Raw genomic sequence first — 21133 nt, 5'->3', positions numbered from 1 at the left:
TAAATCTGAATGTTAAAAAGGTATTTATTTTTGGTTGGGCAACTTCCGGTCAGCTTAAAAAGTGTCATACAAACAAATAATTCAGTTTACTTCAGATTTATCATATATGGCATTTAAAAATATGAAAACACTCTTCGATTTTGGATGTTGGTTAAAAACAAATTTGCAACACAGTTTCTAATCAATCTTACAGACTTCAGAAGCACCACGAGTCACAAATTCCATACAGGAAACTGTTCAAAGTTCATAAAAGCATACTGGATGAATAGAAAGTAAAAGTCAGAGGAACTTCTTATGTTCCAATCACGCCCTGATACTATAAAACGTGTTTTTAGAAGTTCCGTGATCAGAGTTACAAGCAAAGTCAGAGGTAAGTCATCTTTTCTTTGTTGAAACATATATGGAGCTTGTTTATAAAGTTTGTAATATCTTGTTACGAGAATTTAGAATTATTTTATGCTGTAAATGTTGACACTCAACATTTTTATTAATATTTTTACACAAAAATGTACTGTTCATTTTCTGCCAGTACTTTATCCATTTTTACAGGATTTTTTTACAGTGCTTATATTTCTCTCATTGTACTATATGTATTTTTGATTATACGCCTTAATATTTTAATCATTGTTTATACAGGTGCAAACATGTGGGCTGAAGATGATTTGGGTCCAGGTTCTACACTATGCCTCCAAAGCTACATACAACCACTGGAAGGAAACATCTACATGATGTACCATGGCACAACCAGAGAGGCTGCTGAAGAAATAAAAGCATCTGGCTTTAAACAGTCTACTAAAGGGATGCTCGGCCGTGGCGTCTACCTCAGTCGAGATCTTGAAAAGGCCTCCAGATACCCTCTGGATTTACCTGAGGATCAGAGAGTAGTTCTGAGAGTCAAAGTCAATGTTGGTAAAGTAAAGAAGATCGATTCTCAGAATCACCCAATGCGAACAACCTGGCATGATCACGGATATGACACCGCCTGGTGCCCTCCAAAATGCGGCATGGTGCCAAGTGGTCTTGAGGAAGACTGTGTTTGGGATCCAAAAAGAATCACAATCATTGATGAAATCCACCCAAAACAAGCGATTTCTGGTCCTCGCTGTGATCTTTTTTAAAATACTATTGAAGTGTTAGTCTAAAAACTGTCTAACATTTTTAAAATGTTGTTTTTAAAATTGTATTTACAAACTGTTAAATATACAATTCATATTTTGGAAATTATCATATTGTACCATGTTCTGACCCTGTGTACAAGCAAAATAAACCTACTTTAAAAAAGTTTGTGTTCTAACAATCTATAAATTAAAAAATTAAAGGAATTCAAGTAAATTATTAAAAAAGCTACCTACACTCTCAAAAATAATGTGTTATTTATTTACACATTGTTTGTGTCGTTTATTTAACACCATATTTGTACTTTTGTGTTGATTATGTGTTAAATAAATAAAAAGGGCTACACAATTTGAGTTAAAAGTAAGACAAAATCCGTTGTCTCAGACATAACACAGATTGTTGTTTTAAAACGATATACTGTATTAGACAAATAAACAATAAAACGTTTAAAAGATATATTTCCATTCCTTGCATATGTGGTATACTTTCTAATAGGGCCAGGCATTCAGCATGTTTTATAAGTCAGAAATGTTGTGCTATCAGTAGTAAATAAATAATAGAAAAATCATAGCAAGCCAACAACATTAATCTTGGGTTTCAATTACACCAATACAGATATTTTATTTTATACAGTATATACCATACTGTCCCTAACACCAGAATAAACCCCTAAAGCAAAGTCTCTAAAATTGCTAGCTAAAAACAGAATCATATCTTTAACAGCAATTAAACAATACATAAATTGTATCTCAAATTGTGCTAAAAACACGTTTTTTTCAAGGTTGCTTCGACGACTGCACATACATTATCAATTTGAATGGCCTTTAAAATGAGAAACCGCTATCAAAGTATTCTATAAGCCAGCCATGACCTTAATATGTACAGCACAGTAAAACAAACAAAGATGTTTTTACCTTTGCATAGATGCTGTAATGGTCTAAATATTGATTTAAAACTAATGTTTTTACAAGTCATTTATAGATTTTATGGATATATTGTTTGCATTTTTATAGATATTTTAGATCCCTTACCTAAAAAATAAGCATACCTAAGTATGGACAAAGATCAAATAAATATTCCATGTAAAAACATGTTTAAATGTTCAGAGCTGATCTGTTTAAATGTTTAAGACAAAGTGTTCATTTTTGTCAACCTGACCCTGATCTTCTGTAACAGCTGTAAATAGTTTATTTCTGTGAGGCAGATTTATGCAAACAATCATGTAAATGGAGATGAAACATAAAGAGTTGTATGTCCAAAACATTCAGTATATGTTCTGCTCTAACAAATGTAAATCCGTACATAAAATTTAAAATGATGTTTTTTGTTGATAGCAGGATATAACATGTCAGTATTTTACATTCCAATCCATGAAGATTGCTATGTGGCGTTAAAGGAACGCTGTAAGAACTAAACACCACATTATTTGCATTAACCTAAGTGTCAAATATATATCTGATCAGGCTGTATATTGTGATTCTGTTGCTGAGTCAACTTCTCACATTGTTTCTTGCTCCCTTTTTAGGTATAAACATAGATCTTGCCTCACCTGCTGAAATACATGATATCTCTTAAACATATTGTTCATTTGCTTTCAGCTTTTCTTGAAACTCCACTTAAAGCAGGTGTAAATACAGAAGGGCTAGCTCTAGGGGAGGAAAGTAACCTTTAAAAACACATTCAATGAATGTGAAAGGTGAAAAGTGTGCACCTTTTGTTGAAGGCTAAATATAGTGCAAACGTCACAAAATTTTAACCGGTATGTCCGTGGCTGTGTGTGACACGGAACCTGAATGGCAGGATCGGTGGCTAATTGTGGCCGTTAATGTTCACATCATACCAGGTCGCCAAAAATCAAACAATGCATGGGAAACGGCTTCGGTGTGTAAGTTAGTTGCACGGTGTGTAACAAGTTTACGTTTACTAGCTAAGTAACGTTTTAATTGCCAACATAGCAGATTCATGTAAAAATACATCAGTAATCAGCAATTTTTGCAACAACTAATTTATTAATGAATCAGCATCAACTAGATTAATGAGAATCACTTCATTTAAAGTGAATAAAATGCCCTTCTTACTGGAGTTCAACAACTACTGATGAACAGACCCGCATTCCTGACTTGAATGTGTTGCGCAATACGCAGGTGACATGAACGGGGAGAGCAGGAAGAGGGCCAAACCACTGCGAGAGGCAGGGGAGGGGGAACTCACCAGTTTCTAAACTTAAAACGCATTTTTAAGGTTCGAGCGTGAAACGCTAGAAACTTATTGTAATTGTATGTTTCTTCTTCTTCTTCTTCTTATAATTCTTCTGCCATAAAACTGATCGTGCAGCTCAAACCGTAAGACCGACAGAGCTGAGACTCTGTCAGATAGTAGTCCTTGTCGCTACTCAGACACACGGAGCCAGCCATGTCGGACCCTAGGGGGAGCTACAGCGATTCCGAAGCGTTTCCGCCCGTAACCCCTAAACCGTTTGTCGCACACCTAAGTGCTTTATATCAGTGTAATCATTGGCTCAAAACTAAAAATAAGTATTTCTCTGATTTCATTTCCGGTATGCAAATTTCCCCGCTAATTTACATTTTATGCCAAAAAATGAACTTGTCCCTGGATTTTTGCCCGATCGGAATCAAACCAACGCTGGTGGATTCTGTGGAGTATGAATATAAATAATTATCGAAAAAAAAGTAAAAAAATTCGATCACTAGGCGGTGCAAAAATGTCCGAACCGGAAGTAGCATATTTAACTAAAATGGCCATATCTCGGGAACCGTTTGAGATATCTAAATGGGGCTTGGAACATATGTATAGACTATGGGAGGCCGATTAGGGTGAAATACATTAAAAAAACTTGCGCATTTACATGGCCAATTAGGGCGAAAAACATTGAAAACGTGCGCACTTACATGGCCAATTAGGGCGAAAAACATTAAAAACGTGCGCACTTACATGTATAAATAGGGCAATACAACCGTATACAACGGCTCCTTTTAGAAAAGCATATTTGCTTCAATATTTATGAAACAGAAACATCGGCCTTTATAATGATGCACAAGGTTGCACCAGAGTGCATTCACGAGTTTTTCAGTGTGACCGGAAGTCATTTCAGTGTACACGGAAGCGCGGTTGATTAAAAAATTCGTCATAGTTAGCAATAACAGGCTGATAATTACACATAAAAAAGCCAACCGTGACCAATAATAAGAAATACTTCATTGTTTACATTCATTACACGAGTTCGAAGAGACAACAAAGTGTTTTCCGGTAACAACGAAACGACTTCCGGTCACAATGAATTTTTGCGCTCTCTCCCTCACAAGTGCATGCGTGCACTACCTTTGTGCAGGTGCAACTGGTTGTGGGACAGCGTCTGTTTCATACAAAACTAAATTAGCTTTTCAAACGTTAGCCAGAGTATTTGAACCGGCACTCTGTGTTAAGCCAGCGGTCCCCGTTACATAAGCGGAAATGTTTCACATGTCAGCGCAAGTATAATTTAAACACGCAAGCGTTTTAATGTATTTCACCCTAATCGGCCTCCCATAATAGACTCTCAATCCGGGGTCACAATAAAAAAACTGCTATAATTTGGCACAATACTTTGACTGAACTAGAAAATGGCTATACTAATGCAACTAAGCAACCGTTCGCCAGATATACCTGATATCTGGTATAGTGGGTCTTTGTCTCGTGCAACATGTATATGTAAAAGGACATTGGCATATCTCAAAAAACATGGCCGCCAATGAAGTTTGAGCACTCATTACGCTGGGTTAACGGTGGCCGATCAAAACGACACTTGGTCCTTTAAGAAATGTGAACTCATTCGGCCACCGGGGTTCTAAATAACGCTTTAGGAGTGCTTAAACAATTGTGCCTCACATGACATTTGACATATACCCAAAGTAATGGAATCTTATGATAGGTCTTATTCTGAGCAACTTTCCCTGAGTTTTCGACCGATCGGAACCAAACCAATAGATGACTTGTGTGGAGTGTGAATGTAAATAATTATTGAAAGAAATTTGAAATTTCCTTTCACGGTCGCTTAGGGGCGCCAAAATAAAAAATGGGCGGAGCCTAGACCATTAAGATGGCCATAAATCCATAACGAAACTGCGGCGCTGCGTAAATCTATCAGTTTATGAGATTTAAGTACCGCGACAGCGATTCAAGTGCAGATTTTCCGTGCGCATTTGAATCGATCTCGCGGTACTTTAATGTTAAACAATCTGCGCAGCCTTAAATTGAGCAAGTCTGTTCCTGAAGTCGCTGATTAGCTTCTTCATGTGTTTTGTCAGAGTTGGGCTTTAACTCGGCAGGAAAATGGATCTCGAGGGCCAGAGTTGAGAACCAGTGATTTTAAATAATCCAAGTGCACACACTCAGCAGTGAGCAACCCCACACACACCGTGAACACACAACCAGAGCTGTGAGAAGCCAATGTTTCAGCGCCCAGGAGTGGATCACCCACACTGAAAAAACATGTTACAGACAGTTTTTCTCAAATTGTATGTCTGTGATATGTATTATTCTTTAAACAAAGCAGTAACATTGCTAAAAAAGTCAACAATTTAACAACAATATAAATGTAGATCACGAGTGAATGAATGGTGACAAAACTGTGTTCTCACTTGTAATGAATCATTACCCTGACAAATGTTCATCTTTATACTCCTATAGCAGCTTTACAAACAGTTTAAAACCAGGTGGGGCAGCTGCACCCATTTTAGGCAAAAACGAAACGTATCTCTCTATGTCTATGCAAAAACGAAACTTAAATGTCCTCTGTATGTTTTTTTAAAAGAACAAGCTGGTAGTTATTTTTGACATTTAAACTTTGAATGAAATAGATAGACTGTACAAAAAAATAAAAAAAGATGAGTGAATGTTATTTTTAAAACCTTTGTTCCCTTTAATTTCAGAATATTTCTGAAAATTGTTTAATACAGGCTATACGTCCATTTAGGTAGATATCTTTCGTTAAAGGGATACTTCGCCCAAAAATGAAAATTCTGTCATCATTTACTCACTTTCGAGTTGTTCCAAATCTGTTTACATTTCTTTGTTCTGATGAACACAGAGAAAGATATTTGGAAGAATGCTTATAACCAGACAGATCTTGTCCCCAACACTGTTAAAAAATAAGTTTCGTATAAATCTGTGTCAGCCAGGACCTAAGCCAGCAGATAGCCTGTTCAATTAATAGTAAACATAAAGAACAAGACCTATAGTTAGAAAAGTTCTAAAGTCCCTTTGTGAAAATGCCCTTTAACATGTATGCCAGATACAGTCTCTACATTTCAGTTATGTCACATCGAATCATATATTCCCATTGTTCTTGTATGGTAGTATTACAACAGGTAATGTCTTAGATCTGATCTATTTGAGATGTTGTAATGAATCATTACCATGGCAGATTTTTATCTTTATACTCCTATATAAAGTAATATAAATAGTAGTTTATACCCAGGCGGGCAGCTGCAGGACAACATTAAAGGCGAGAATGAAACTTAAATGTCCTCTTTATGTCTTGCTTTAAAGGAGCTTAAAGGAACAAGCTAGTGGTAGTTCTTTTTGACATTTAAAATTTGAATGAGATATATATACATACTGTACTTAAAAACAAAAGACGTGTGAATTGTTTGTACTCATTTTAACAAAGTTAAGGATGAAAACACACTGAAAAAGATGTTACAGCCAGTTTTTCCTAATTCTATATGCTTAATATGTGTGCTTTAATGAGTTGCTATTACTCGCATTAAATGTGATGTCTTAAGGTCAGATGATAACAAGACAAAAAATAAAAATAATTCTTTCACTAAATAGTTTATTTTATTTAGAAGCGGAGTGTAAGTTACTTTACCAACCTGAACAAAACAGAAAAAAATATTTTCATAGACCATATAAATAAAATATTAAAAATAACATTAAATAATTGACCTTTTACATTTTTCTGTGAACAAAACACAGATTTTACAGCACCCTGCTTCAGAATGTGTTCATTACTGCATAATATAAAGTCATGAAAAGAAACTGAAAGAGAATGAAACACACCCTTCCGCTGTGGACACACCCTGAAAGGGGTCATTTATAAACCTGAGTTGAGAACCTGTATTCAGCATTAAGAGAAGCAATCGAGGTCAGTCAACACTTTGTTTTTTTGCTAAAATGTATCTGTTTTTCTTTTTTAATGAACCCTAAACATATTTCTATAACAAGTTTAATGATCTGTAACCATTTATTGTAAGCTTTTTCTTGTATTAATTGTATCTCTCTTATGTTTATTTACTATTGTTATGGAAACCATTTGAGTTTCCATTAATATTTTGAGATATCCTGAGATTTTTTTTTGTCCAGGTGCAAATATGTGGGCTGAAGTTGACATGGTTGCAGGTGAACCGACAGTTCTCCAGAGTCAGAACACACCAACTGCAAATAATGTCTACAAAATGTACCATGGCACATCTAAGGCGGCTGCAGAAAAAATACTTCAAGGAGGTTTTCGTCGATCTGCTGGTGGCATGTTGGGACCTGGTGTCTACCTCAGTCGAGATCTAGAGAAGGCCTCCAAATACCCTCTAGATGAGGATCTAGTTGAGGACCAGAAGGTGGTTTTGAGAGTTAAGGTCAATGTTGGAAATGTAATAGCAATCACCTCTCAAGGTCATCGATATCAGAAAACCTGGCATGATCAAGGGTTTGACACTGCCTGGTGCCCCCCTAATTGTGGAATGGTGAAAAGTGGTCAGGAAGAAGACTGTGTTTGGGATCCAAGTAGAATCACAATCATTGATGTAATTCCATCACGCCTTTCCAAAGAACCCCAAGAAGGTAAAGTGTACAGAATGTACCATGGTACATCTAGGGAGGCTGCAGAAAAAATTAAAATAGAGGGGTTTCGTCAGTCTGCTGATGGCATGCTTGGGCGTGGTGTTTACCTGAGCCGAGATCTAGAGAAGGCCTCCAAGTACCCTCTACATCTTGACAAGCATCAGAAAGTTGTTCTGAGAGTCATGGTTAAGGTCGGAAAAGTTATAAGGATCAATTATCAAGGTCATCCATATCAGAAGACCTGGCATAATCATGGGTATGACACCGCCTGGTGCCCTCCTTGTGACATGGTGCCAAGTGGTCTTGAGGAAGACTGTGTTTGGGATCCAACCTGTATAACAGTCAGTGGTGTAATCCGTTCAATTTAAGGGGCACATGGTGATATTAAAAACACATTTAGAAGGGAAGAACGTAATTAAAGGAGTTAAATAAAAAGATGAAATTCAAATATATACTGTACCATGCAATGCTGACCATACCATAAAACGTCAATAAAAGCACACAAAAAACAAACTGGTATTATCTCATTATTATATGGCTTGTACATGTATGTTACTTTAACACTTAAAAACTAAAACAAATACTTTTCAAAATATGGATTTACTGACAAGCATACATTTACAGCTAAAACATAAATAACATAAAAAAACATATTATTAATAATTTTCAATAAGGTTGCATTTGTTCACATTAGCTAGTGCAATAGCTAATATGAACTAACGGTGAATAGTTTGATCATTTTAACACTTACATTTTAATATCAAAAGTTGTAACTGTTAGTTGATGCAAAATGATCAAATATCAAAAATGTAATTGACATTAAATATATTATTCATTGTAAGTTAATGTATTTATTAATGTTATATAAACAACCTTATTTTAAAGTGTTACATGTCATATTAATAGATAATCCTTAACTATACCCCTAAACTAATGATCATTTGACATCACTGTTGTAAAATTCTTGAATAATATATCATATTTGGTTCTGATCTGTCTAAACGAAGGAGACTGTCATGATTCCACTATCATGTCATGTTTATTCTTGTTGTTTGAGTGGAGTCATGGCATAACCTATGGTTTTGTGTGAGATTGAGTGATCTTTCTCGTGTCTCGTCATTGTTCCCTACATCTTGTTCCTCGTCAGCTTTCCCTGAGTGCTAATCCCCAGCACCTGTTGCTCGTTACCATCCTCTGTTTGTTTCTCCTATAAAGAGTCCTCATGTTTCATTGTCCTGTGCGTGTTCATTGTATGATGTCCCTTGTAAGCTGTACCTGTATACTGTGTGTGATACCTGGTCCTCGTCTGAGTTGTTCTTGTTCCTGTTCTCCGTCAAAGTAAGTGTAGTTCAGTCAGTGTTAGTGTTTTGTTTCAAGTGCTTGTTTTATTAGTTTAGTGAGTCAGTGTCCTTGTACGTTGTTATAGTTTATATATTATTCTTGTCCTGTTTTCCCCCTCGTGGGTTTTTGTTTTGACCCTTTTGTAGTGTTCTTGTTTTCTGTTAAATAAACCTGTCAACCCCGTATCATCTCGTCCTGCCTATCTCTCTGCCTTGCAATTGGGTTCCCGTTCGAGTTTCATGACAGAATGAACGCGCCAAGATTGAACCCAGCAGGCATGGAGGCGAGACGCGCAAGTCAGGCACGTCGCCTGTGTACTGTTCGTCAGGGATACGGTGACGTGCTTGGCTTCGCGGATCGCTTCTTTGAGACTGCAGGGGAGATGGTCCATGATGAGCAGGAACAGATGGTCCTGTTCAATGGTGGCCTCAACCATCCTCTGACGCGGGAGGAGATGCAGATGCTGAGACCGTTGGGCTTCACCGAACTGATCAGGTACGCCATGAATCGGCCGGAGCCCAGGGTCTCAGTCGAGTCCTGCTCTCCTTCTCCGCTGGCCGCCATCCCCGAGGGTCATTCCCTAGAAATCGGGGTCATGGGCCTCTCCCCATCCTCTGCAGTCTCTTCACCACCACCATCTGGTCTCCGTGGCAAACGGGGGAGAAGAAATTCTTCGGGGTCTTCCTCTGAGGCCTCCAACCCCGAACCAGCAGAGCCCTTCACCTCCTTCCTTCAGCCGACCACCAGACGGGTGGGTCGGCTGAAAAAGAAGAGGCAGCGGAGGGCAGCTGGGAGTCCGGTGGTCCCGAGTCCGGTGGTCCCGAGTCCGGTGGTCCCGAGTCCGGTGGTCCCGAGTCCGGTGGTCCCGAGTCCGGTGGTCCCGAGTCCGGTGGTCCCGAGTCCGGTGGTCCCGAGTCCGGTGGTCCCGAGTCCGGTGGTCCCGAGTCCGGTGGTCCCGAGTCCGGTGGTCCCGAGTCCGGTGGTCCCGAGTCCGGTGGTCCCGAGTCCGGTGGTCCCGAGTCCGGTGGTCCCGAGTCCGGTGGTCCCGAGTCCGGTGGTCCCGAGTCCGGTGGTCCCGAGTCCGGTGGTCCCGAGTCCGGTGGTCCCGAGTCCGGTGGTCCCGAGTCCGGTGGTCCCGAGTCCGGTGGTCCCGAGTCCGGTGGTCCCGAGTCCGGTGGTCCCGAGTCCGGTGGTGCCTAACCCCAAATATTTTTTGGGGGGGGCGCTGTGGGAAGGTGACGGTCCGTCCGGCACCGAGCCCGGGCCAGAAGCCGCCAGAGGTCGCTGCCCAGCCGCCGTCAAGTCCGGCTGCCCAGCCGCCGTCAAGTCCGGCTGCCCAGCCGCCGTCAAGTCCGGCTGCCCAGCCGCCGTCAAGTCCGGCTGCCCAGCCGCCGTCAAGTCCGGCTGCCCAGCCGCCGTCAAGTCCGGCTGCCCAGCCGCCGTCAAGTCCGGCTGCCCAGCCGCCGTCAAGTCCGGCTGCCCAGCCGCCGTCAAGTCCGGCTGCCCAGCCGCCGTCAAGTCCGGCTGCCCAGCCGCCGTCAAGTCCGGCTGCCCAGCCGCCGTCAAGTCCGGCTGCCCAGCCGCCGTCAAGTCCGGCTGCCCAGCCGCCGTCAAGTCCGGCTGCCCAGCCGCCGTCAAGTCCGGCTGCCCAGCCGCCGTCAAGTCCGGCTGCCCAGCCGCCGTCAAGTCCGGCTGCCCAGCCGCCGTCAAGTCCGGCTGCCCAGCCGCCGTCAAGTCCGGCTGCCCAGCCGCCGTCAAGTCCGGCTGCCCAGCCGCCGTCAAGTCCGGCTGCCCAGCCGCCGTCAAGTCCGGCTGCCCAGCCGCCGTCAAGTCCGGCTGCCCAGCCGCCGTCAAGTCCGGCTGCCCAGCCGACGTCCAGTCGGCATTCCAGCCCTGCAGTCCTGCAGGGGACTAGGACAGTTCCCCCCAGGACTACCCCTGTCAAGCCTCCTGGGGCTCCGCGCCCTGGCGCGTCCCCCAGGGCTGGGACTTCCCCGCCCGGCCCTGCCCCTTCTGGACTTCCTGTGTTTTCTTGTTTGCCCCCGCCCCCCTCCCATGTCTGTTATTTTTGTTATCTCACCCCAACCCTTTTGTTATCATATCTTGTATGCCCCTTGTCATGTTCACCTTGTCTGTCTGGTTTTTGTCTGTTTCCCAGTCAGTCTTGTCTCGTTAGTTACCCCTTGATGAACACCTGGAGGTGCTCATTAAAGGGGGGGCTTATGTCATGATTCCACTCATGTCATGTTTATTCTTGTTGTTTGAGTGGAGTCATGGCATAACCTATGGTTTTGTGTGAGATTGAGTGATCTTTCTCGTGTCTCGTCATTGTTCCCTACATCTTGTTCCTCGTCAGCTTTCCCTGAGTGCTAATCCCCAGCACCTGTTGCTCGTTACCATCCTCTGTTTGTTTTCCCTATAGAGTCCTCATGTTTCATTGTCCTGTGCGCGTTCATTGTATGATGTCCCTTGTAAGCTGTACCTGTATACTGTGTGTGATACCTGGTCCTCGTCTGAGTTGTTCTTGTTCCTGTTCTCCGTCAAAGTAAGTGTAGTTCAGTCAGTGTTAGTGTTTTGTTTCAAGTGCTTGTTTTATTAGTTTAGTGAGTCAGTGTCCTTGTACGTTGTTATAGTTTATATATTATTCTTGTCCTGTTTTCCCCCTCGTGGGTTTTTGTTTTGACCCTTTTGTAGTGTTCTTGTTTTCTGTTAAATAAACCTGTCAACCCCGTATCATCTCGTCCTGCCTATCTCTCTGCCTTGCAATTGGGTTCCCGTTCGAGTTTCATGACAGAGACATAGTGTTCATTATTGTCAGCCATTCCCCCTCATACCAAATGACATATGCAAATTGTTTACAGCCAAACAAACTTGTACACAGAAGCAACATTTGAATGGCAAATAAAGTTGCTATCACTTTCAGTTCTAAAGATAATAAAGATGGTTGTAAAAACAATGGCTAAAATCCAGTCAGTCCTGAATATAAAGTAAAGGTCCCAATGCCCTAACAATTCTTATCCAAAACCAGATTTCACAGCTGTTGGAATGGCATCATTTACAACATCAAAAAAAGTAATCTGACAGTAGGAAAGAGTTATTCATAAAAGAAATGAAAAGAAAAATCAATCAGATCACTGTAGTAGATGGTAAGTAGATGAATCTTGTCAGAACCCGAAAGCGATTACAGATTCTTGCTTTATTCCAATTTCAAGCAACCTATACAGTGAGGAAAATAAGTATTTGAACACCCTGCTATTTTCCATGTTCTCCCACTTAGAAATCATGGAGAGGTCCGAAATTGTCATCGTAGGTGCATGTCCACTGTGAGAGACATAATCTAAAAAAAATCCAGAAATCACAATGTATGATTTTTTTAACTATTTATTTGTATGATACAGCTGCAAATAAGTATTTGAACACCTGTCTATCAGCTAGAATTCTGACCCTCAAAGACCTGTTAGTCTGCATCTAAAATGTCCACCTCCACTCCATTTATTATCCTAAATTAGATGCATCTGTTTGAGGTCGTCAGCTGCATAAAGACACCTGTCCACCCCGTACAATCAGTAAGAATCCATCTACTAAAATGGCCAAGACCAAAGAGCTGTCCAAAGACTCTAGATACAAAATTGTACACCTCCACAAGGCTGGAAAGGGCTACGGGGAAATTGCCAAGCAGCTTGGTAAAAAAAGGTCCACTGTTGGAGCAGTCATTAGAAAATGGAAGAAGCTAAACATGACTGTCAATCTCCCTCGGACTGGGGCTCCATGCAAGATCTCACCTCGTGGGGTCTCAATGATCCTAAGAAAGGTGAGAAATCAGCCCAGAACTACACGGGAGGAGCTGGTCAATGACCTGAAAAGAGCTGGGACCACCGTTTCCAAGGTTACTGTTGGTAACACACTAAGACGTCATGGTTTGAAATCATGCATGGCACGGAAGGTTGCCCTGCTTAAACCAGCACATGTCAAGGCCTGTTTTAAGTTTGCCAATGACCATTTGGATGATCCAGAGGAGTCATGGGAGAAAGTCATGTGGTCAGATGAGACCAAAATATAACTTTTTGGTCATAATTCCACTAAACGTGTTTGGAGGAAGAAGAATGATGAGTACCATCCCAAGAACACAATCCCTACTGTGAAGCATGGGGGTGGTAGCATCATGCTTTGGGGGTGTTTTTCTGCACATGGGACAGGGCGACTGCACTGTATTAAGGAGAGCATGACCGGGGCCATGTATTGCGAGATTTTGGGGAACAACCTCCTTCCCTCAGTTAGAGCCTTGAAGATGGGTCGAGGCTGGGTCTTCCAACATGACAATGACCAGAAGCACACAGCCAGGTTAACCAATGAGTGGCTCTGTAAGAAGCATATCAAGGTTCTTGCGTGGCCTAGCCAGTCTCCAGATCTAAACCCAATAGAGAATCTTTGGAGGGAGCTCAAACTCCGTGTTTCTCAGCGACAGGCTAGACACCTGATTGATCTAGCGAAGATCTGTGTGGAGGAGTGGGCCAAAATCCCTCCTGCAGTGTGTGCAAACCTGGTGAAAAACTACAGGAAACGTTTGACCTCTGTAATTGCAAACAAAGGCTACTGTACCAAATATTAACATTGATTTTCTCAGGTGTTCAAATACTTATTTGCAGCTGTATCATACAAATGAATAGTTAGAAAAATCATACATTGTGATTTCTGGATTTTTTTTAGATTATGTCTCTCACAGTGGACTTGCACCTACGATGACAATTTCAGACCCCTCCATGATTTCTAAGTGGGAGAACATGCAAAATAGCAGGGTGTTCAAATACTTATTTTCCTCACTGTATATATTAACACATATATAAGACTAGTATAAATATACTACTGTTAAATAATTTATGAAACAATGTACTTAAAAAAAATCTATAGGATTTGAGTGTCTTGTATACACACATTTTGTAAATTTGTAAAATAAGTATAATGCTAAGCTGATCATACAGAATCAAAAGTATATATACATATCAATCACTGTACACTACGCACATTGTGTGTACATTCGCTGCTGTGTATTATTATTATGTATATTACATGTCATTTGTTTTATTCTGGAGTAAAACTTGTACAGAAATGTTTACTGTGTAAATCAAGCATCGCGTTAGTTCAGGCAGGTCAGGTTAGTTTAGATTGCTCCAGCTGACAGTCAGCTGTTCTGACATGCACCAATCCTAATTCGACACACAGCACAGCGCTGCATTTAAATTCCCATTCATTTCCGTATCACAGTCTCTGCAGTAAATAAATCGCCGGATCCCATCACTGTTAAACTCATCAACAGGGCTCTCAAGTTAACGCGAGTCATTTCAGCAGTTCAGATAAGCAGCTACTGCTAGTTTAACCCTTCAGCTTGTTTGCAATTGTCATGTAACTCCCGTGCTATTTGTTGCAGGGGTATGCTTCACCAGCAGCTTTACTGCTCGCTAACCCGTTCGGTTGGTAACTTGCTCATGTGAACTCCGGAGCTATTCGTTGCAGGCCGAATGCTTCCCCTGCCAGCTACTGGTAGTTTAGCCTTTAACAACTTACTTATGTAACACCAGTGCAATTTGTTGCAGGGTATACGCTTTACTGCTAGATTAACCATTCGGCTCATTAACCACTGCTCATGTAACATTCGTGAAATTCGTTGCAGGGTGTATGCTTCCCCTGCCAGCTGACTGCTCATTTAACTCATTTGGTTTGCTAACAACTTCCTCCTATAACTCCAGTGCTAGTCCTTGCAGGGTGTATGCTTCCTCTGCAGCTTTACTGCTTGTTTAACTCTTTCGGTTGCTAACAATTTGCTCCTATAACTCCAGTGGTATTCCTTGCAGGATGTATGCTTCCTCTGCCAGCTTTACTACTTGTTTAACTCGTTCGGTTTGCTAACAATTTGCTCCTATAACTCCACTGCTATTCCTTGCAGGCAAGTAGGGTGCACGCTTCCCCTGCCCATCACTGCAGTAAATTTCGCTTCAGGTATATGCTCTCATGCTCACCATTCACCAGCCATCATGCTCAGGGTGTATGCTTCCCCTTTCCCACCATTTAACATGCAAGTGCGGTGGGGTGTATGCTTCCCCCATCCACTATTTACCAGGTAACTGCTTAGGGTGTAAGCTTCCCCTGCCCAAATTTAACAGAAAAATCGCTCCAGGGCGCATGCTTCCCCTGTCTACTATCAACTACTATGGCAATTGGCTAACCCAATTAATCATTAAGGTTATCCGCACTATTGTGTTGGGGTTATTGGCATATGGTTTTGTTTTGGGGTTTCGACTCTCTGATCGCTCCGTCCAGGAAATCGTGCCGGACATGCGGGCGGAGTCGGCCCAGAACAGAACCATAACCCCAATACCAAATAGATGCATTGCTATTCAATTAAAATCTGTTCTCAAACGTAAGTGGTCCTGACTGAAATGTGTACAAGAAATGTCATACTGGCATTTTTGTTGGAACTGCACCCAAGTTTTTCACCTACTGTTGCACCTGTGTATATGGTTGATTGACAATAAAGGGATTTGATCTGATTTTGATTTGAAAACATGTTCTAAGGATGTGTACAGCTGAGGATTATCAAATAAAAGCATTCCAATAATCAATCTTATCTTGTGTTTGTACAGAAGATAAATAACAATACAGTAAATTGGCACTTAAATAGCATATGATTTTTTATGCTATAAATGGTATTTATACCATTGTGAATTATTTGAAGTATTTCTAGCTGTAAAATCTGATGTACATCATACATCCTTTACAATTTATAAATATTTTATATACCAAAATCTACTTCTAAACCTAACCATTTTTATACACACAACATGCAGATAAATTTACAAGGACAATAGTTTACAATACAATACATCCCCATACCCAGCCCTTTAGGCGTCATGACAGCGAATGAGCAGTTACAGGGAAACAACCGTATAGAGAGAAACGAAACTTAAACCACACTGGTTTTAAATAAAGTAAATATAGCTGATTTTACTTATGGTTCTCTTCATTTGTTATGTCCAATTTTAATATAACTTTTAATGTATACAACATTGTTTTTACTAAATAAATAAAAAGTTAACAATGTGTGAACATTAGGTCAGTCCTGAATGTTAAGACATGTCCTTATAAGATACCAGACTTAACTGTTGGGTTTTGTTCAATCTGAATGTATTTTATTTTTTTTCTGGGTAACTTCAGTACAGCTTAGTAAAAATGTGTCATTCAAACAAATCACCCTGTTTGCTTCAGATTTTTCATATATGGCATTAAAAAATATGAAAACACTTGTTGATGTTGGTTTAAAACAAATATGCAACACAGTTTCTAATCAATCTTACAGACTTCAGAAGCACCACGAGTCACAAATTACATACAGGAAACTGTTCAAAGTTTGGATGAATAGAAAGTAAAAGTCAGAGAAACTTCTTTTGTTACAATCACGCCCTAAATAATATAAAACGTGTTTTTAGAAGTTCCGTGATTAGAGTAATAAGCAAAGTCAGAGGTAAGTCATCTTTTCTTTGTTGAAACATGTATGGAGCTTGTTTATAAAGTTTGTAATATCTTGTAACGACAACTTGGAATTATTTTATACTGTAAATGCTGAAACAACATTTTTATTAATATTTTCACACTTAAAAAAATCAGTAAAAAATGGGGCACAATATACTATATTAATATAACAGTTGTTTTGCCGGTATTTTACATTTTGCACTGCAAGAAATTACATGTTAGCATTAATGGAAATGTCCTTAATATAAATAAAAATGTACTGGTAGTTTTCTGCCAGTACTTTATCCATTTTTACAGGATTTTTTTACAGTGCTTATATTTCTCTCATTGTACTGAATGTATTTTTGACGATACACCTTAATATTTTAATCATTGTTTATACAGGTGCAAACATGTGGGCTGAAGATGACTTGGGTCCAGGTTCTCCACCATGCCTCAAAAGCTTCATACAACCACAGGAAGGTAACATCTACAGGATGTACCATGGCACATCCAGGAATGCTGCTGAAGTAATAAAAGCATCTGGCTTTAAACAGTCTGCTACAGGGATGCTCGGCCGTGGTGTCTACCTCAGTCGAGATCTTGAAAAGGCCTCCAGATACCCTATGGATAAGACTCTGCCTGTGGATCAGAGAGTAGTTCTGAGAGTCAAAGTCAATGTTGGTAAAGTGAAGAAGATTGATTCTCAGAATCACCCAATGCAAAAAACCTGGCATGATAAAGGGTATGACACCGCCTGGTGCCCTCCAGGATGCGGCATGGTGCCAAGTGGTCTTGAGGAAGACTGTGTTTGGGATCCAAAAAGAATCACAATCATTGATGAAATCCACCCAAAAGTAGGGCTTTCTGGTGCTCACTGTGAACGTTATTAAAATAATACTGAAGGGTTAGTCTAAAAATGCTTTAAAGTTTCTGATATGTTGTTTGTTATTTTTTTTTACAAACTGTTAAAAAAAAACTTCATCATTTTTAAATGATCATATTGTACCCCATGTTCTGACACAAGCAAGCAAAATTAACCTACTTTAAAAAAGTTTGTGTTCCAACAATCTACAAATTAAAAAATAAAAGTAATTTAAGAAAATTATATTGGAAAAGCTACCTACACTCTCAAAAAGAATGTGTTGATTATTTACAACATAGTTTGTGTTGTACTATTTATCTCAATATGTGTACTTTTGTGTTATTATGTGTTCAATAAATAAAAAGGACTACACAATTTGAGTTAAAAGTAAGACAGAATCTGTTGTCCCAGACATAACACAGATTGTTGTTTTTTAAACAATATACCAGTTTAAGACAAATATACAATAAGACTTTTAAAAGATACATTTCCTTTCCTTGCATATGTGGTATACTTTCTAATAGGGCAAGGCATTCAGCATGTTTTATAAGTCAGAAATGTTGTGCTATCAGTAGTAAATAAATAATAGAAAAATCATAGCAAGCCAACAACAGTAATCTTGGGTTTCAATTAGAACAATACAGTTATTTTATTTTATACAGTATATACCATATTGTCCCTATACCACCTGAATAAACCCCATATAGGGAAGTCTCTAAAATTGCTAGCTAAAATCAGGATAATATTTTTAACAACAATTAAACATTACATAAATTGTATCTGAAATCGTGCTTAATACAGTTTTTTACAAGGTTGCTTCAACCACTGCACATGCATAGGTTGTCAATTTGATTGGCCTTTAAAATGAGAAACCACTAGTATCAAAGAATTTAGTAGTATTTAGTGTTTAAACAAAATCAACAACATAAAATTATTGAAAAGTTGAAAAGTAAACTTTTTAAAGCAAGTTAATCAGCAGCTGCACTGTAGAAATCCCCCATCTTTCGCATTCGTCAGTGCTCGGCTCGTCTGCATCCTGTGTACCTCACTGCTGATTGGTTACAAGGTTGTTTTGGTACATGGCCCGACTTTTTTCTTAACAAGCGTAATTCGGAAATCGGACACCCTGCCTTTAAACAAACTTTTACTCAAAATAAACAAACAATGACACGGAAGTAAAAGGCCGGCAGCTTTCGACACGACACCGGCTCCAAGAACATAACACAAATTTAGCACATGTGCGTGCCAGGACGCTCTCTCGTCAGCAATCCTCTCGCTCCTCCCTTTATGAACCCTTTAAACCTATAACAAACTTGATTTTTTAAAGTATTTGAAAATTGTCGTTCAATGTTCATGATAATGTGCCACCATTAAATAACTTCTTATTTGGATTACTAGCATTTATAAAAATAAATAAAATTACAAAAGTTTATATTTACTATTGTCCGTACTTTAGCTCGTATGATTCGCTACATTTTCATGTTAGTGAAGCAATAGTATGCACACTATTTGCCCTGGGTGTGCAGTGTCACTTCACGCTCTAGACCGATGTGGTTCACCTCAATAACAACACATTATCTGATTAAACAATGATATCACATACAGAGAAATGCATAAACACTGCACAGTTTCTAAAAACTATGACTGATGTTCGTTTTTGCAGTGATGGCTTTACATTATAATTGATAATACATTGACAGCATTTGTACACAAACTACTCCCTTCAGTTCAGCTCTTTTGGCAGGCATGCTTATCCATGAAAGGGCATACTGATGTTTTACAAGACCAACATTTCTCCATTGTGTGTTTATCCTGTGTGTGCATTCCACACCCCTTACATTGATCCAGACTTCTCCCATCGGCTTCCTGCAACTGTCCCTGCTTCTTTATGAGACTCTCAAGTGAGCTCTTAGTACTGGGGTCTGTGCAGTGTGCTATTCCGATCACTGTGAGTCGCTTTGGGTTCCAGACGCAGTCTTCTTCCATTCCACTAGGGCTGGGCAACCAGGCTGTATCATATCCATTCTGATGCCAAGTGGACCACAAGTGCGTACTTTTAGAGTCAATCTTCTTCACCTTACCTACTCTTACTCGCAGCTTGAACACAACTCTGTCACCAGGAGCACAACCGCCTGGGTAACCCATGGCTTTGTTAATGTCCCTACTACAGTAGACTCCAGGGCCCAGAGTTCCCCCACTGGAGGGCCTGAATCCTGATGATATGATTGTTGCTGCTGCGTTTTTGTGTGTCCCGTGGTACATTATGTAGCCATGGCTTTTTTTTGGTTCTTGACCTGGTTTAAGGTGCCTCGATTTCTCACAGTATGTCTCCCATCCACTAAACTGTATTGGCATCTTGATGCTTATGCAATATGAGATGGCCGTGAACTTTGGAAGTATATGTAGGATTTATCTTTCGATCCTTACAGAGTCTGCAGGTCCTATACAACACAAATGAGGCAATTATTAATACATAATTAAAATTTGCAAAACTATAAAATGTTAAAAGCACACTTTGTATGCTCTGATTATAAGAAGCACTTTCTGTCTGTGGAAGGAGCAGAGGCAGATTTTTGGTCTGAGCCCTTCCCTTAAGATAAGCCTATAAAACAGGTGAAGTGTACCAGTGAATTTTCAACCTGTTGAAATGAACAAACATTGGCTACATGACTCAGGTGGCTCTGCGCCATCCGATCGGCGAGACCCGCTTGCAGACCTCGAGGGAGGAGTTGAACGAGCAGTCAAGTCGGACAAACTTTCTAAATCCGAATACACATATTGTTACGAATGTAAGGCGCAACTACACAACTGGCTGTTTCTTCGGCGGTTACACAGAACAATCGTTATAGTTACAACGTTTTTGTATTCGTATATATTTTCATTCCTTGGTGGTTTCGCCGGATTCAAACTAATTAAAAAAAGGGAGCGAAAGACCAACCTTACATCTTTGACCGTTTCGATAACGTATTAAAACTGTAGGATGGACATCGAAACATTTACCAACCTTGTCCGTCTTTGCTCTCTGCTCAATAATGCAATCGGGTGTTGTGAGCTGGAATAGTTGAGCTCTGACCGACCTTTAGCGCAAAAATACTTTCACTTTCATTTCTTGTCAAGAAACAAAAGTTTCAAGTTACACAGTCCGTTTATATTTGGTATTCTTTATAATATGTACATATAAAATGTATTTTGCCATTTCATCCGCCATTTTTCTCTACGTAACTAACTAACGCTGAACATTGATCCTTTATTGTGGTCTAACTTCCATTTTGAAATACTTTTTCCTAATGAAAATGTATGTTGCCACAATTATATATTTTTATTTGCATAACTTTTTTTTGAAAGTTGACTCTTGTGCCTTTTAGTTTTTGTCAAGCAATCCTCAATTTTTAATTCTACATTCCCAATGTTGCCATCTTCAAAAAGTCTATGTACACATGCTGCAATCAGAATGTTTTTGTTTAATTTGTT

At 40.0% G+C, this 21133-nt stretch overlaps 2 protein-coding genes across 2 annotated transcripts; one reads left to right on the top strand and one right to left on the bottom strand.

Moving 5' to 3' along the window:
- Positions 1–260: 260 nt before the first annotated feature.
- Positions 261–18061, top strand: gig2e (grass carp reovirus (GCRV)-induced gene 2e). The gene is made up of 4 exons (XM_056731866.1): positions 261–370; positions 637–1095; positions 7528–8310; positions 17239–18061. The coding sequence occupies exons 1-4, from the start codon at positions 295–297 to the stop codon at positions 17688–17690; spliced, it is 1770 nt and encodes a 589-aa protein (XP_056587844.1). The 5' UTR covers positions 261–294; the 3' UTR covers positions 17691–18061.
- A 9-nt stretch (positions 18062–18070) lies between these two features.
- On the bottom strand, positions 18071–20847 carry LOC130408372 (uncharacterized). Its single transcript, XM_056731863.1, has 2 exons — positions 20667–20847; positions 18071–20103 (listed from the first exon to the last, which is right to left on the bottom strand). The coding sequence occupies exon 2, from the start codon at positions 20015–20017 to the stop codon at positions 19391–19393; it is 627 nt and encodes a 208-aa protein (XP_056587841.1). The 5' UTR covers positions 20018–20103; positions 20667–20847; the 3' UTR covers positions 18071–19390.
- Positions 20848–21133: the final 286 nt, after the last annotated feature.

This window comes from Triplophysa dalaica, chromosome 19, assembly GCF_015846415.1.
Source record: "Triplophysa dalaica isolate WHDGS20190420 chromosome 19, ASM1584641v1, whole genome shotgun sequence".
Lineage (NCBI taxonomy): Eukaryota > Metazoa > Chordata > Actinopteri > Cypriniformes > Nemacheilidae > Triplophysa > Triplophysa dalaica.
The sequence above is the reverse complement of the archived record's forward strand: the minus strand, read 5'-3'. Positions and strand labels throughout refer to the sequence as shown.